This window comes from Apteryx rowi, unplaced genomic scaffold (genome assembly GCF_003343035.1).
Source record: "Apteryx rowi isolate R43461 unplaced genomic scaffold, aptRow1 scaffold_110, whole genome shotgun sequence".
Taxonomy (NCBI): Eukaryota; Metazoa; Chordata; class Aves; order Apterygiformes; family Apterygidae; genus Apteryx; species Apteryx rowi.
In genome coordinates this window covers 1789065-1806881 of record NW_020447309.1, presented here as the reverse complement: position 1 = coordinate 1806881, position 17817 = coordinate 1789065, and the positions used below count along the sequence as shown (strand labels likewise).

Genomic DNA, 17817 nt, shown 5'->3' with positions numbered 1-17817 from the left:
TTTTCAAATAAAATAAGGAGAAATTAATGAGAACCTTAACAAAGTTGTCAGGCTCCAAAGTACTTAGATTAGAATGGTCTTGTCAAGAAACAGTAAAATTACCTCTTCCTTTTTAGACAGAGGTTGTTCAGCACTAAGAAAGTACTAATGTAAACAATGAAGCAAACAGTATTTTAGAAAGACATTCATTAAGTAAAAATAAATAACAATGTTAGAGTTCTAAAAGCAAGATTTAATAAATTAATATATGCATGCCAGAAAAATACAAAATTACAATTGAAATAGCAATAATAATAAAGGAACACTGCTCAGCATTGCAGATTCACTGCAACCACCATAAACATCATGGAGAATTACTTAAAATAACATTTAAAGTACACATTTTGTTTCTGTTAAAAACAAATTACTATATGATGAAAGAAAAAAAAAAAAAAAAAGAAACCCAGGAAGAAATCAGACCAAAAAATGGCAGAGAATGATATGAAATGTCAATGAACTGCCAGATGCTCCATTTCACATAAGCTGGCGTTCTTTTTAGTATCAGAAACCAATTACATAGAACATAAAAGCAAATTCACAACAGGTTTACACGGAGAAACATGCTGAATTACAACCACAAACTATCCAGAACAAAGATGCTGCACCAGTTCAGTTGTTTCCTTCATGGAATGATTCTCACCAGAACAGGGAGAACAGGGAGCCAATCATGCAATAGGTTTAGTTTTTTTTTGTTTTATATTTTAAACATGATAAACACCCAGGATTACTAGTACTGGAAAGTATGTGTTAACTTTTTTCAACATCAGCTGAATGGCACTACAGAAACGACAAAGAGTTCCTTCATTTTTATCCTGAATACATCAAAAGCTCTAGCAAATACGGAATTCAGCTACAAGAGCCATTAAATTACTTAAAATATTCCTTCATCCATAGAACACTGTTGCTTCCTTTTTATTACAAAACCCCCAAAATATTCAAAATAAAATGTCTTCATTTTTTATAAGCATCTCCACCACAAGTCTCTGATAACGGATGTCATTCAATGCAGCCATCGCATCCAGTTCTGGTGCCCTCATAAGAGTTGGTCCAAAAACTATGCCCAGATTCTCTGCACTCATGAGATTTTCCTTTTCATGAAGCGTTACTCTGCAAAAAAGACAGTGTTTTACTGAATGCAAGATTCCTTCCATGCCAAATAATGCCAGCGTATGCTTGAAAAATCTAGGGAAGGAAGAACTAGCAACCAATTTTTGCCTTTCCCAAAAGTCTAGGAGAGGCTGCCCTTTGTAATAGGATATATACTGAGGTGTTCTGTGAAACATCCAGACACTAGTGAGTGCAACCACTGTGCAGTGGTTTATGGTGAGTCAGATGTCTCCGTCCTTATACCATGCATACAGATTAGGTTTACTTCCAGAAGGAGTAATTTGTGGTAAGGAAGGGGGCCAATGATTTGATCTGGACAAATTTGGACAATTTTGCTTTTGCTCTTTTAAGTCTACACCATTCAGAGGCTATACCTATGGGACAGCGGACTGTACTCTTAAATATCCTCTGCAAGTTTGTTACTACATTAGTAGTTTCATGGTCACTAGAGACATACTACTGTTGCTGCATACACAGGATTCTGCTTAGACTCCCTTGATTACATGACTCCGCACGATAAAACTATTTCTCTCGCACGCATGCTACTGCAATGCAGGTGAAGCATATGTGAATCATGGCTTTACACATTACCAACTAACCATGATAAGTTGGACTGAATGTCCCTGATTCCTCTTCAATACAAATTACATCTTGTGGCATATACTAAAGCAGCTCAAGAAATCATCACTTTGGGGCAGCTTTGAAACCATCASGATCTCACTGGAACCTCATTTTCAACGCAGTCCGAGCAGGTTATTAAACCTGTGCTCTGACAGACCTACTTCTACCCTGTCTTCTTCCATGGTCCTTAGCAGCTGCCCAGCACCTGCGGTGGCCTTCCATTGCTGGTAGCCTGGAACCTGTTTTCCACCTGCAAAGATCGGGGAGCAAGGGAGGCAGCATTTTGTTTCACTGCCGAAATCCAACCTTTTCAAAGCTGTGGGCTGAGGCTCTGTTTTGGGGCATGTTTGCAGGCTACCTGCAGAAATATAACTCTTGACCAAGAATCATACCCACAGCAGAAACTCCTCTGCTGGGGCTATTGCAAAAACATTGTCCACTCCACAAATACCAGGAGGGTCACTGTTGCCCAACCACAACAGTCTCCAGTGTCATAGATGGTATTTCTTATGTGAGTATGCAGCAGTTTATGCTGTCCTGCGCTCCTTTGTCACCATATGGGCAACAGAGCATGCAGTACCACCCAGGGGGAGCAGATGGAGGGACTTTGCACAAACAGCATGGTTGGGGTGTCACAACGTTGGTTGTGCCCATTACTGCTGTCTACTGCAATGAATGGAGGATACAAACGTGTCTCAAAGCCTACGCTTCTGCTTTGATTTATGCTGGTGAATTGCCTCACTCAAGGAAACAAATTTGGATTATGCAAAAGTTTCAATACACACTATTGCTTTACAAAAAAAMCAAATCCCCATAAGGATTCTCAGAAACAATGTAGTATCCAGGGACAGTAACTGCAAGAGTTAGATTATTTCTCCTTGCACCACTGTGGTATCTTGTGTTACATTAAAAACAAAACCCCCCACACCTTTGACAAATTTATCAAGATTCTTCTCCCTTTTTTCTTTCTGCCTTAATTTTTATTTTAAAGCAAGCTGAACTGCTGCTTTTTAGTTTATAATTATTCCAGATAAGGGAGCAGTGTCTGATTACCCGAGTTCAGCAACAAGACAACAGCTTATCCTGCACTACAGCTCTTTTTAGCAAGGGTGTTAAAATAAAGTTTAAAAATCAGTGAATTATGTCACCCTTCTAATTTATCATTCACCTATACCAGAAATAAGATGTACAAAAGCAACTTGCTAATTGGGTCAGCAATGGCAACTCTTGAACAACAGTTTAAAAAGCAAACAAACAAAAAAAAACAAACTTCACTTGCACTTCACAAACAGTAAGTTTCTTTGGGTGTTTTCCCCTCCCCCTCCTTTAAGTACTTTGTCACTGAGTCTCTCATCCCTGTGTCTGTTCTAAAACATTAATTAGAAACATCACTGAAATAAATGAACAAATCAGACAGAAACCCTGTGGCTGAATTTTGCCTGAGGTGCTCAAAAGAATCAACATATTCCTACTGTAGAACTACAAAGGAAAAAGAAAAAAAAAAAAGAGAAAGAGAGCTTAAAATAAAGCCCTTTTCTAAAGAAAAGGAGTGATTCTTATATATTGACAATAGGCTTATATCACTTGAGAAACTAAAATGGACATGCTAACAAGCCTCATTCAATTTTTCACCCTACTTTCCTAAAAGAAATAGAACTTGTGTAGTTGTGCTCAATATTCATCTGTCAGTCTCTCTCTAACAACTTTTGAGCCTACTCACCAATTTCAACCATATCCAAGGGAGAAGGAGAAGTCTCAGACAGATGTTATTTTCCTATGGTTTTGAGGAAGTGGCAGGTGGAATAAGGGAATCCAGGTTAATGAGGAATGGCTGGCAGACCATACAGCAGGTGTGACTGAATGGCCAATTAACACACTGTGGCTAATCAGCATCAGCTCAAGTCTAGACATCTTTTTTAGGGTGTCAGAGATGACCAGGGTAGAAGAGGCTTAGAGGGAAAGACATCAGTCTGTAGCAATTAAGTTTTATTAGTTCCTTGCTCAGGTAATGATTTGTTACTCCTAGAAGTACTAAAGGCAATTCCTATTTACTGTAAATATTTATAGGGCAAATTTGTTAGGCAGACAACTTTTTACTTCAGAATTGTGGGTTTTGGCTTATGTTCTTCAAGTAATTTGTGAGTGCTCTAAGTGGGAGAAAAAACAGTGTCTACACATCTATTATTGTGCAGTCTAACATTCCCTCCACAGCCTCCAAAAGCAACTCAGAATTTGCTTTGCAGAATTTTGTGGGTCTTGCCTAGACTTGTCTGGAGGTCCTAACGTGAATTTTGTTAAAAATAAGTTCAGCTCAGTTCTTTCCAAATAGTCCACCTACCTCTTCAAATGCGCCATTAGATACCTTAAAGTTTCACAGTGTGCAGGCGGCAGTAGTTTCAGTGCCTCATGGAGAATTTCCAGCTGTTCATCCGGATCGGTGGTTTCTGAAACACAGATGTTTAATTGTCACCACATATACAGCCAAAATTCAGACACAGAAGGCCAAGAACGGTGGCCTGTAGAGGAGATGAGGACCTTGCAGCTGAACTGGATTATTTATTGCCAGAACCTATCCAAATCTCAGTATGGAAAATTCAACCACCTAAAGAGGTGCTTAAAGCACGGTCAGGAATAGCATGATGGGTTTTTGACAGAGAAAACTCCCTACTACAAATTGAACTCTAACAAAAGATTCTCTGCAGCCTACTTAAAAATAAAAATAAAATAAAAAATAAATCCCCTGGTAGTCATTGATGGCCAGGCTAGTGTTGCATAAATAATCTACAGGTGCAATCCTGGAACAGCAGAAAGTACTGGGAAGTTTGCCATCAACTTCTTTAGCTGTGTCTATACTACTTGGAAAGAGCCTTCTCCAGAGCAGCAGGAAGCCCATCTTTTGTACCCATGGCTACCTCGCACCTTTCCAGGTGTGGCTGATGTGTGCTAAATTGCAGCACATGCTTCAGGCTGATATGATTTTTGGGAGAAACGTTCCAGCTAGGCCTACAGCCACACTTGGAGGCTGACTGTCTACAAGGTTAGTCTTGAGGGTGGCCTTATGGTAAATGCTTCTCAGCATGTAAAGACACAGCCAACGGGACACTGAAAATGGTTACCTCTAGAAACAAATCACTTTTTATTTTATTTTTAAACACTTTCATAGATGACCTTGTTTCTGGCAACACAAAAAAAGAGACTTTAATTACCACTATCAAGTACTAAGGATTCATGCAACACATGCAAAGCAGTACGTTCTATAATGTGATGAAAAGGAAGCGTTCCTGATGACAAAGCAGAAAAAAAATGTGACCGTGATCATATAGTGCCACAGAGTCATGTCAGAATGTGCAGTGCATATTTAGTCCTGCAATACTCATTAAATAGGGCATGCAGGGGAAGAGTTGATGGGACAGCTATTAAATCCATAGGCAAGTCATGCACAAAAAGGAAAGGAAAGAGACTAGGATGAAGAGCAGGAGGAAAATGCTTTATACATACTTGCAGACTCTATAAACTTTGGGTAGGCGTCATACGTGATAAGTGGAATTGGCAAATCCCTGAAGTACAGTTTAAGTGCACCAGTGATAATATTGATATCTTCATACATATTCACAGAAATATCTGCTTTTTCCCCATCTGTGTGGAGAAGGCACTAACATTAAAGCCTTGGWAATGTAAACAGATGTAAAATAGCATTCAAATGAAAGACTGTAAGTTGCTTAAGCATTAAAATGGGCACAACTACAGATTTGGGCTTTTATATGCAAAACAGGTAATATTTTTTGGTTGTGGGTTTCATTGTTTCAGGATGAAGATCTCAAGCCTTTTACACAGAATCCTATCCTTCCTTCATTTCAAATGATTACAAAAAATGCTGCGGAAAAAAACTGCCTGCCTGTTCTAACAGTATCTATCTTCGAGAAATGTGTGGAAGTTTAGCTATTTCTGTACACATCACATTGCCAAACAACACATTTGTCAGCAGTGAATGAGAAATTAGGGGAGTCTGGGAAAAAAAGAAAAAGGAAAGGAAACCAACTTAGTACATAGCCTTCTCACTTTATAGGAAAAACATGTGTTCACCATTTAGCTTCAGCTTCCTACCTACTCCTGACCACAATGGACACAGCTCCAGAGCTTGGCTTCTGCAGCACATCCCACCCTGCTCGTGTTGCAGAGGGGGCAGATGTTCTGTGAAGAGGTCCCGTCCTCCGCAGCAAAGGAAGGTGGATAGCTTCCAGCACAGATTTTGGCCTTAATTTCTACTGGGATGGGGGAACTGCAGCTGGAAAGCCTTTGCTTCTCCCACTGCCTTTTGTCAGGGAGAAGAAGAGTTTGCTCTCACTGACTTTTTTTTTTGACCATAAATACTCACAGTAACTACAAATAATTCAAACTTCATTTGCACTCTCATGTTTCTCTTACTATTTTGGAGTTTTCATCCAGAAAGACAGGATTTAAATTGCACGACCCTTTTCAGGCACTTCACCTATTGCCCTATCCTTCCCACACCCCCCTGGGTGTAGTTTTACTTGTAAACTAGGGCAATAATTGAGAAAGCTTTGTTCTTTCCTCTGTATAACATCATTACTGAAATACAGATCCTGATGGAAGGAAAGCAGGTTTTAACAATAAAGGCCACAGTGGGGTTCACATACTGCTCTGATGGGGGCACTCTCCTTCCCCCTTCTTCTAGACCACCAAGCTGGCTCCTTCAGAAGGGTGACGCAGAGGAGCATGAGGCAGGTGGGGGCCGTGCGGAAAAACTGGGTATACAGAATACACCAACATAAAGTGCACTAAAGAATCTACCTCTGTCAAATGCCATTTTGACATCTTCAATAAGATCACTGAATCCTGAGACTCTGTATAGTCCTTCAGAATTAAGACCTGCAATGAACATTTTAACAAGATTAAAATTGGTATCAATTTTACATTTTCCTTCAAACCATTCTTTCTTTGCCATGTTCTTCTAAGGGAGAAAAAGCAGACTGGTTTTTAAAGCCTTATCAGGCTTTTCTTTCAGAATGAAATCTTATCCTGGCCCTTTTAACCCTGACCCCTGCCTTAGCTGCCTTGTTATATCAGCACTAAATTATGTTTATGCAAAACGATTGCAGAGCTGAAGAAACATATGAAACCAATTACAACYTATTTAAAAAATAGATAACTGAGATTAGCATATTCCATATTAAGTCATTATTTCAGAATGAAAACAAATATTCTAATTCTAGAAAAGAATATTCAATGTGGGCTAGGGGAACTACCAGGAGGAAGCATATCATTATTTAGCATGCATTTAACTTAATTTTTTAAATAAAATTACTGGCAAGATAGGTGCTGGTATGGAACTATAAGGCAATAATTGTCCAAAACATTTCCTTTGGTGCTGAGCATTATAAAACATAAATTACTTATGTCCCTGCTTGCTCTGTGCTTTACTTAGGGTCATATTAAGCAAATTCTAACAGAGTTTGTAAAAATTATAAATGGGTATGAACCATGAAATAATACAAAGTATGATATTAGCTCTGCAGGGTAACTGACAGTCATAAAATGGCTTGTGCAAATTTGTTTTGAGCCATCATATGTTCAGGAGAAACCCCGATGATCCAGATCAATCTAAACAGATTATCAGTAAAGTAACTAAAGCCCATTAACTATGCCTTACCTCTAGATTCAATTTCCCTAATGCACATGTCTACTACCATTGGTCTCTTAGTGAAGTGTGCTTTTACTAGCGTCGTAAGGTCACAGCTGTACACTTTTTTGACATGCTTCAGGTCTGGCTTGCAGTCATTTGGGACCATCTTGGAACACTGCTTGTGCACGTTTAGACCACAATCTGAGAGAAAAATGAAAAGATGATTAGGCTACTGTTCGGTGAAAATGTGTCATGAAGTCAGTATGCGCGGCTCCCAGGATCTGATCTCATCTTGCAACTGCTACTCCTGTACAGACCTTGCAGTGGTCAAACGCATGAGGCTGGGGCAGACCTGAAGTAGCATGTAGTAGTTGTCCATAGATTTTCTTTCCAAAACATTTCTTTTATCCCTAGAAGATTTAACACAAAGTGATAAACTTTCCATAGGGTTTTTTGAATCAGGATCTAATGCTCAGTAATGTTCCCCTCTAGTATTTTATGTGTCTCTATGATGATCTAAACTTTCTTCCCAAGATGTTACAGACACCCCTAGCATTTACACTTTTCATGTAGTGCTAGGCTGTGGCATTGACACATTCTTCAGCAAGCTTGGGCCAGATGAAGGTACAACCCCATTGCGCTGTATATTGGCAACACAGTGCTAAGACCTTAAACATTTCAGGAAACTCTACTGTCTTGCCAGGTGAGGTGGTCCATGTTTAACGTTGTTAGTGACATGGCCCATTCCCCAGCTTGGAGGGATAAAAAGAGGCAGAGATCACTGAACTGCCTGTCGTTTTGCTACTGAGCAGTTGACAAAGGAATTTACTATGTCACAGTAGTTGTAATTCTGAGGCAGTTTCATAGGGCTTTGGAAACAGTGTTGGCAGTCACTAAAACAATTCTATTTACCTTAAAAATGACTTAGAGAATATTTGTTGTTCAAAACTTAAACAAACAAATCTGCAACTTTATTGTAAATATACTAAGAATGAGATTTAATTTAAGTAAAATTTAATTGAAATCAGATTACAGAAAAATGTCTGTTCTGTCCACAACCATGCAAAACATAATAATCAGGGTTTGGGGAAAAAAAAACAGGAAAACAACACTAATTATACAGTAAAGATGGGTAGAGCAATTCAGTCCCTTTTAAGCTAAGCAAACATTGCAATCTATGATATCAGTCAGTAGGCCTTGTGCAATGAGCCAGCCTTCTGCATTGCTTGGACCCAGTGCAGTCCCAAATGACTTAATTTTCATTTAAATTGCTCATGTTTTGCAGTGGAGACTCCCAGGTGTTTGCAAGAAAATAGCAACCAGCAAGAAGCGTGGCACTGTGCAAACACAACTTTTGCCACGGTCTAACAGGCATATTGTATACACTGAGGTTCCAGTTCTGCAAACATTTCTCTACATAACTTCATTGCCATAAGTAATCCCATGAATTTCAACAGCAACAGAATCAAGGAATGGAGGAGCTTGGAGGATCAATGCCTTGATGAAAATCTGCACTTTCTCCTCCCACTGAGGTACTGAATATCTCTCTCTATATATTCCCTTTGTTTTTAAGCTGCTATTAAGCAGGTACCATCCATCTGATTCCTGAGATACTTTTGGTGATACCTGGATTTTCATTAACGTCCCATAGATTATTTGACTTTGTTCTTTATGAAATAGTAAAACTCAAAGTTCATAGCCAAGTTTAATTTCCACTAGTCACCACAGCCTGCTGCTAAAAGCACTTTGTTTACTTAATAGGCCTGTAAAGCAACCTGCGTTGTCACTTAGACTTCTCTCTAAAACACTCAATCTCATGGCAGCAATTAGAGTTTGGCATGTCACCTTCAATCAGTCAAAACCTACACAAATCCTGCTCCAGATGAAATGGCTAATTAAAATTCTCTTTAGCTATTTCTGTGCAGGAACGACTCCCTTCTTTGAGAAGAGTGATTAATGTGCAAGACAGGGAACTGCAAATTCTGAATTTAACACCTGTTTGTGATTTTGTTTTGCAGACAACACCCTGGCCAAGTCATGCAATCTGAACCCCTTCCCCCTGCAGACGAGGCAGGGCTGGGGTGCTGCCTGGCTGCTCTGCTCCACCTCCGTGCCCCAGCTCTGGGGCTCGCTGTGCTCCACAGTCCCTTCCTGGCTTTGCCGCGGAAGCTGCATCTCGCAACTGCTTGTAGAGAAGTTCAGTTTGGCCACTTAGGCTCTTTTAATACTTGCTCAGTTTCTCCATCTGTGACACGGAAGAAATAACAAGAGCAAAAGCATGTGCTTTCCCCTGCCTGTTTTAGTTAAATCACACGTTTACTCAAATGTTCTAAAATCCTTCCTTGGAAGGTGCATGACTACAGTCAATAAAACCAAACCTTTCAAATGTAGTCACTACCTTACGTATGGTTCTGGTGGGTGGAATGAAGAAACTCTGAGCATACAAATTAGTGAAGTCAAGGGGAGCTTTAAATACGCTTTAAATATGACCAGTATTATATTTAGTCTGAACTCTGAAAAAACAGGTCCCTTAGTGCTTTTAAATTGAGAACCTGAACTCATTGGAAACATTTGACCTGAAATATTTAGTTCTTCAGCTGTAAAATGGGAAGGGGAGTATGGTCTTGCCTTCTCTGGGTGTTGGAGAAACAAATTCATCAAATGTTTATGAAATGCGGAGGAAAATTTCTCATCCTTCAGAGTAAGGTTTGAACATTGTGCCATTAGTAAGACCAATGGTCACACATTTAACAAGGGGAAAACAARATACTGAATAGCTGCTATTTAGCAAGTACCATCCATTCTGCATTCAGAATGAGAATGAGGTCATGGAGTAACAATAGTATGTAGTCAAATAATTAGAGGCAGTATCTTAAGGCACACACAGAAGGGAGGCAAATTAAGAAATTTATGAAAGCAAACATAATTATTATATGTAGAATTTCTAAAATTGCTGCAAGAGACACCTATTCCAACATGTATGAAAAGTTAAATAGTAAAACATTATACAGAAACGCTCTAATATGTCTGTCAGAAACGATGTGTAGAAGATTGGAATTGCTGGGTCTCACTTAAAAGAACTCACTAGCAATTTTGTGAGTGCAAATTAGTTACTTCACACAGATAGCAACACACAGATAGCTGAGAGTTATGTTTATGGGAATCCAAGGATAATTAAGACTATAATACATTAAAAAAGGGAAAATATGCTTTCAAGTATCTTATACTTGACTTAAAACAATTACTGGATTCACTGAGATCATCCTAATGGTATTTATATACAAGAAAGGTTTATTTCATTAAAATATTTTCCTTACAGAGACATTTTCAACCTGAAAACCTTGTTTCCCAAAAATAATTATGTTACTGCTAATCTCAAACATTCAAATGGGTTTTGGAAGTGACCTCATTAATAACAGAATAATAATTACAAAAGAAAAAGTCGACTTTCCTCCTCTTTTGTTCTTCCTTTATACTTGATTGGATTTTATGCATCAACCTCCTTCTCATGGGGTTACAAACGCTCCTGAGGAATATTTAAAACCTAAAAAATATTTCAGACACTTAATTCTTAAAAAATACAATAACACTATTTTCAATAATAATATTGGGCTGTGCAGTATCATTCTAACAATCAAAGCTCTTTTTTACCTCTTATGTAAATGTAGACGTTCACCTTACTTTCTTTAGCAATTCCAAATCAATAAATAATTCCTGAAAATTTCAGTGAATTTATAACAAGAAGTTTTTATTTGTTCTAACAAAGAAGCTGAAACTCATCAGTGTTGTGCTTTTTACTGGGTGGATCCTTTTTCTGGGCTGACAATACTTTATGAAAGGCAGAATAGTCACGTTTCAGTCACTAGTCTCTGATTTAAGTTGATAACCACAGTCAAACACTGATAGAAGGGTAACCATCTGTCTTGCTAATACAAAAATGGTAAAAAGCATATGGGCAGGAGGTCAACCCTTTTTTCCTATTGAATATTGTGGAATTCAACAGAATGTGCCAACCTTCTACTGTAACTATACTCAGCTTACTTGTCCGTATAGAAAACAGGAATTATACTGCAAATTGCATATTATTAAATGAAAATACCTTCTGTTCTCATTGCAGATGCTTCATGACATCTTAGAAACCCATTATTTTAGAATCAACTAAGAAGGAACAAGAAAGCCTAGTCCTGAATCTCTCTGAGTGCTTCCACATGGTCAGGCCTCAAAACTGCTTGCCTTACTCACACATGAGCTTCATCATTYGGCTCAGTTCCTTGAGTAAGACCAAGAGGATTCATGTTATTTCAAATTTAGATTCCATATATTTTCACTTACATCAAAATAAATCCATAATAACTAAGTTGACTTCAGCAGCTTTACTCCTGATCTACTCTAAAATAACCAAGAGTATTATCCATTTCTTACAGAAGTTCATCAGAGCTTATCCACTGACTCTTTACAGGACTGGAGAGGAGCTAAAGCAAAATCCCCCTAAAGTGTCGTATCTGCTGATAAATCCTTTAATGAGACAGTACTGATTTAAAGGATGCAGTCATGGCCCCAAGCAGGTCAATAGAAAAACTTCTGCTGACTTTAGTTAATCAGAATTTCACCCTATACAGAGATGAATTCACAGGACTAGACTTGCATACTACCCTTTTTTATAGTGCCATCAAACTGTGGCCATCTTTCACCATAAAATACAATCAGAAATTCAAGAGCATGAAGGAAGTTTGGAAATTTAGGAAAAGAAGAGTAATTTTAGATGACAGTTCTAAAAGTTTCATATAAGAGCTACCCTAGCCTTAATAGCATATTGATCTAGGAGTTCAGATGGGCTATGACATTACTTCTATGAGAGATATTAAATTTAAAACCAGCCTGACAATACTTTCTTATGATACCTGGAAAAAGGTTTTGTAATTTCTTAGAAACCGCTAATACTGATGTTAGTCCACTGAGCCGAAAGAACAAATAATGTGTTCATATTAATGCATGAACAGAGCCAAAACATGTATGTACATTAATACTGCCCCATAAGCACACATTATAAATATTTGCAGAGACTAAAATATACTTACTTAGCTGTTGCTTTTTGTTATACTGTTGATTTGATTTTAGTCTGTTTTAGATTTCTTCTGGTTTATGATTTACTGGTTAATGTGGCCACTGATCATGCTCCATAAGAATGATATCATATGCTATATACATCACTCTAATTATATTTTTGAAATATGCCAAAGAAAATTTATGCATTTTGTCACTCTGAGGAGCAGCTTTAAGAGCTAAAAGGTAGATTTACATTATCCGCAAGAAGTTTTAAAGGCTCTTCAGAGGTTTATGCTAAAAAGTGTGGGAGTGGTGTGAAGCATGGCTCTGAAGGCTCTGGTTTCCCTCCTAATCTTGGCACAGTGTGGCACCCTGAGCAAGCCACTTGAGAGTTGTGCCTCCAGTGCAGTACCTGACAAATGGGGTAAAGCTGCCACCTTCAGAAAGCAGTCTCAGTTGTAAGGTGATGGGTTCTACCCAAGTAGAGATAGGTCACCTACTCCAAGGAAAGCAAAGACAGGCAACTGCTTACATGGGTGGCAGACTGAGACACTTCAGAGCAAATGTATCAAGGCAGCAAAAATAGCATTTTATATACAGCCTCAGAGAGTGGTGCTGCCTCACATAAAAAGCAGCAGCCCAAAACACTATCAAAAGGATCTAGTAAAATACATCAAAAAAACTGAGTCTTTCCTTTAACATAAGCTAATTAATGCTCTTAAACTAGCCAGTTCTAAAAAACCCCTCTGATTAAATGACTTATTCATTAAGAACAATAAGCAAAAGGATGCTGAAGAAGGAGTTGATTATACAGTACCTTGAATGGTTGTGATGGGGTGGGGAGGGGGAAAGGACAACTGCACAAGCAGCTTGACAAGTCTGGTTGAGTAGTACACTGACACCGTTGTTAACGCTGTGCTCTAGTCTCTAATAATATGCACTAGTCTCCATTAATGTTACTGGGCGTTACATGTACGTATCATTCATAAAATGAACTTCCTGATGCCTATCTGCAAGTTTTCTTTGGCTGTTGTTATAGCTTCTCTCCTGAATACATTCTGGGCAATGGAAAAAGCCCTGTAAGCACAGAAGAGCCTTACATAGGTGGAATGTAATTAAGAATATATTTTTTAAGTTTATGGATCTTGAGCTGGGGTAAACTCTTACATCTTCATTAGCTTCCGCTGAGCTTCAACATTTAAATAAGCTGGTGGTACAGTAACTTTCAACACTTCTTCAGTCATTTCTACTTGTGGCAAGGGCCCTAAGGAAAGCACCCTGGAGATGGAGCACTCCGTCAGAAAAGGCAGATTCCTTGCATACAGATGAGTCTTCATTTGACAAAAATTTTAAGTGCCTGTGGTTAGGATGCAAAAAATGGAAGCATGACCCTCAGAGGCAGATGCCTATTATAAGGATTCACTCTATGAAAATAAATCTTTCTTTAAACAAGCTGATGAAATATAGATCAAATTTCAGAGAATAAAATTTAAGGAACAAGGAATGATTTCTGTTTTGCTCTGGATATGCATACAATAGAAATCAGACTAAGTCCATTGATTCATTTCCTACAGGATCCAAATCCTGGACATGAGCCTAAGTCTTAATTATGGAAGATAAGAAAATCTCCTGCATTTTATATCCTCCCTTAATCCTGAAACATCTGTAGTCAAGATGGCCAACGTCTTACTTCAACCAGTAACACTAACACTCAGATGGCAAACACAGTGGCTACCATTACCTCTGGTCTTCATGGAAGGGAAAAGACATGGAAGGGAAAAGTTCYTCTTTGTCTGTCATATAGTCTGCATAAGGTTAAGCTAGGGATAACCTATCTTCCAGAGGATACCTGTATGGTATCCTGTATGTATCTGAAAAGATCCTGAACGCACCCAAGGCCATATTTTGGCTGGGGAGTCAGTCATGTTGAACTGAAATAAAGAATAGTTCAAGTTGCTAAGGCATTCTAGCTGGTTGCTATGGCCTGATATGTAATGCTAGAAATGTTTGGCTCTGGTTTATTATTTTTCAAAGGATCAGCTTGTTTGTATAACATAACCTAATCTATCAGCCATTAGAAACAAGCTCTACTTTTTCTTCCTGTCCCTCCTACTCATTTCTGAAACAGATGACATTTATCTTTGTTGTGCAGTCTTGGACTGTCCCACACTTTTATTCTTCCATATGTTTTCCACGCTTCTATTGAGAACAGGATTTTAAATGGTTGAGCTTAGCAGCAATACATTTATATTTGTTAAACTTATCGCTTCTGTACAGCTAATAGATTTCTCTTGAGAAGTGCAATTGTTTGTTTTAAAAAGGAATGCTTTAAAAAGTATAAAATTACATATGGTAAGTGCAGTTTTGCTCATAGGTATTTCAATGATTACACCGACCACAAAACAAATTCTGTGGATTTCTCTGGGGTGGCACTGAACCCTATCTGAATGCACGTGGGCTGCCTCCTGCTAAAATCTGTAATTTTTTAAAGTAAGAATCTACTCTGAAAAGCAATGGCCTCATGTGGCTCCTTGCTTATTGTGTCTCAGTATTAAAACTGCTCAGTTCAGGAGCAAAATGATTATTCTTTTTTTAAACTAACACCCATGTAAATCCAGCCAGCCCTATGGCACTCAGCCTGGGTTCTTCCCTGCTTATATTTTGCCACATGCCACAAAGGCCCTCACTGTATTTGTGCACCTCTGACTTTCCTCTGATATGCTTAGATCTGTACAACTTCACACTCTGATGGTTTGTACAGCCTTAGCTGACAGGAGCAGGTAAACACTTCTGTAGATAAGGCACAAAAGGAACACTGAAACTCAGCTGTTTGGATGAAATAAAGCAGGACTAAAATAAATAAATTGAAAAGATCCAACCAAAAGAACTCCCACCAAACAAACAAAAAATTCAAAATCCATAATCCAACCTAAACCACATCAATGAACACTCAGTCAACCAGCCTTCCCCCACCGATTTTCAAAAAGACAAAACAAAACTCAAAGAAAAAGACTACTGTAAATATCTGCTCCTTATCTAGTTGCTATTCTTCATTTGTACTGATGTCCTATATAACCCTCCACCACAGCATGTGCCCAGGCTGCCTCTGAACTGCCAGTGCTGGTGACTTAGCACAGGGCAGACACAGCAATGGCTGAGTCTGTCCTGCTGCCTCCCCCTTAATGGGACCGTGATCGGAGCCCTTCTCCTCCACCCAGCTGCTAATTTTCCTGAAATCTTTGAGAATAAAAAGATCTTTGAAGCCCCAAACTCTCTGTCAACTATTGTTGAAGTTGGCCGGTGGCTAAAAGTTAGCCATGTGGTGAGGCTAGCATGTCAAGTGAGCCTGACAGGATGGATATGCTGCAAATAATTTCCTTGGGAAAGCCTGATATTCCCGCCCTTCAGCCTCAAGCAAACAACTCAGAACACACACGGGAAACAGATCTGCCAGGCTTAGGAAGTGAAGTGTTTATAAATCTGCTTTTTAGAGAAGCTTGTTTAATTAATATTTCTTTTAGGGAATTTGAAGGCATATTTCCACACCTCTCGGACAATGACATTCAGCGTGTGTGCTGGATGCCCCTTTGTATTTCTCCCATTTCCTCCACATCAGACTCTCTTGTCTTGGAGAGCACCTTTCCCGGCTACCATTATTCATGCTGAAAAGGACTGAATTTGGCCTCCATTCAGAATACGACATCTTGCCGTAGTGAGGAGGTTGCTGATGAGTGACCCATGCCACCGCTCCTTCAGGAGAATGGAGCCGAGCATTTGGCTAGTCGGGGTGCTGCAAGAGCAAGGAGGGTCCTGTGGAGCCTGCAGGTGATCTCACCACCGCACGTCTTGCCCTTTGCTCTTCCTCGCCCTGCCAGGACTGTCCTGCACATCATGAATTCACCGCAGGCTGCGGGTCCTGCGCAAGGGCTCTGGCCATAGCCTAAGAAACCTTCGCCACGCTGTGCAGCAGCCCCTCACAAATGCTTCAGCAAGCAAGTGCAGTCTTGCAACATGCGGTTTTAAAATGTAAATAAGATCCCTGAAATTACTGGAAGCTATCGACACTGATATGACAACCTTAAACAAGAAAGCAAGCCCTAATTATAGTTTCTGAAACTATGAAGTCATCTAATATACATATGTTCCTGTACAGTGTCAAGGAGGAAAAAAGAAGACACACAGTACTTACTTACTGTCCTCATAAGAAGGAAAGAAAACCAGTTTTAAGTTTTTCAAAACTCACAATTGAGAATAATCTGTATAGAAGTAGGAAATCAGCTCTACTGCAGTTACAAAAAAAAAGGTAGCACAAAATCATAAGCATGTTAGGTTTAATTATAAAAGCAGTATTTTTTGTTCATTCCACAGTGCCATGTAGCATTGTAAACCTTCATACTGTTCATCTTTATTGACCTTCTGGGATCAAAGCTACTTAACATAAAATCTGAATATACCTGGTATTTTTCCTAAATGCCAAAACTGAGGAATCTACTTCAGGTGAGAAAGGAAGACAGTACATTTTCTGGCTCATAAATACTTTAATGTAAAAATGCAACCAAATAAGTCTGTAGATGATCCAAGAACAAAATCAGGCTTCCTCTTTCTCTTCTAGCACTGTACACCCTGTGCAAAACCAACAGCACTAAAAGGTACTGAAAGGTACTAAAAATCTTGATTCACATTTAATTAAGTGAAAGACATGGCTGCAATCCTAAATAATTATGGGGGGGGGGAAGGGAAATACTGAGAAAGGAAACGCCATTTTTACATAATCATTTCTTAAAATAGAACTGCAGTCTTGTTCAGTTGTTTCTATAATACAACATCCTGGACAGTGCAGAGTGTATTGATAATGACACAATATTGCATTTCAAATAATTACGGTGGAAGGATTTTAAAATATTTTAATCACATTTTGGCTATAAATTATTTCAAATTTTACATTATTCTTACAGTGCTGTGATAAAATGCTCTCTTATTTGCTTGAGACAAGATTCTAGAAAGCTTTAGACAGAGCAGATTTTCTTAAATTAGCTTGAAAATTCAGTTTCCAGGGCAACATATGCAGCTCTTTGTACATCAACATTTCTTTGTACCATTTTTATAAATGTGGTTGCTAGAATGTCATAAAATACTTTTTAAATACAGTAAACTATTTTTGATCACTTTGATCCTTTTTGCCTTTAAAAAAGCTGACTGTCCTTTCTTTTCAGAGGATATCAATAAAACTGTCAAATTATTTTACTTCAGAGAGGTTTAATCCCAGAAATGCCTGCAGTGACATCCATGTGTGCAATACATTTATATAAGCATCTGAATGTTTATGTAACATTTCTGTACACATCTCTTATTCGTCATCT

At 38.6% G+C, this 17817-nt stretch overlaps 1 protein-coding gene across 2 annotated transcripts in view; it reads right to left on the bottom strand.

Annotated features, from left to right (window-relative positions):
• Positions 1-211: 211 nt before the first annotated feature.
• The window catches only part of CHN1 (chimerin 1), an 83773-nt gene continuing 66167 nt past the window's right edge, over positions 212-17817 (bottom strand). For both annotated transcript variants that reach the window (XM_026075711.1, XM_026075701.1), the window contains 5 exons: positions 7439-7612; positions 6580-6657; positions 5266-5403; positions 4106-4211; positions 212-1146 (listed from right to left, as the gene is read on the bottom strand). In XM_026075711.1, coding sequence (XP_025931496.1) covers positions 975-1146; positions 4106-4211; positions 5266-5403; positions 6580-6657; positions 7439-7612 — 668 coding nt within the window. In that variant the 3' untranslated portion in view covers positions 212-974. The remainder of the gene's footprint in view (positions 1147-4105; positions 4212-5265; positions 5404-6579; positions 6658-7438; positions 7613-17817) is intronic.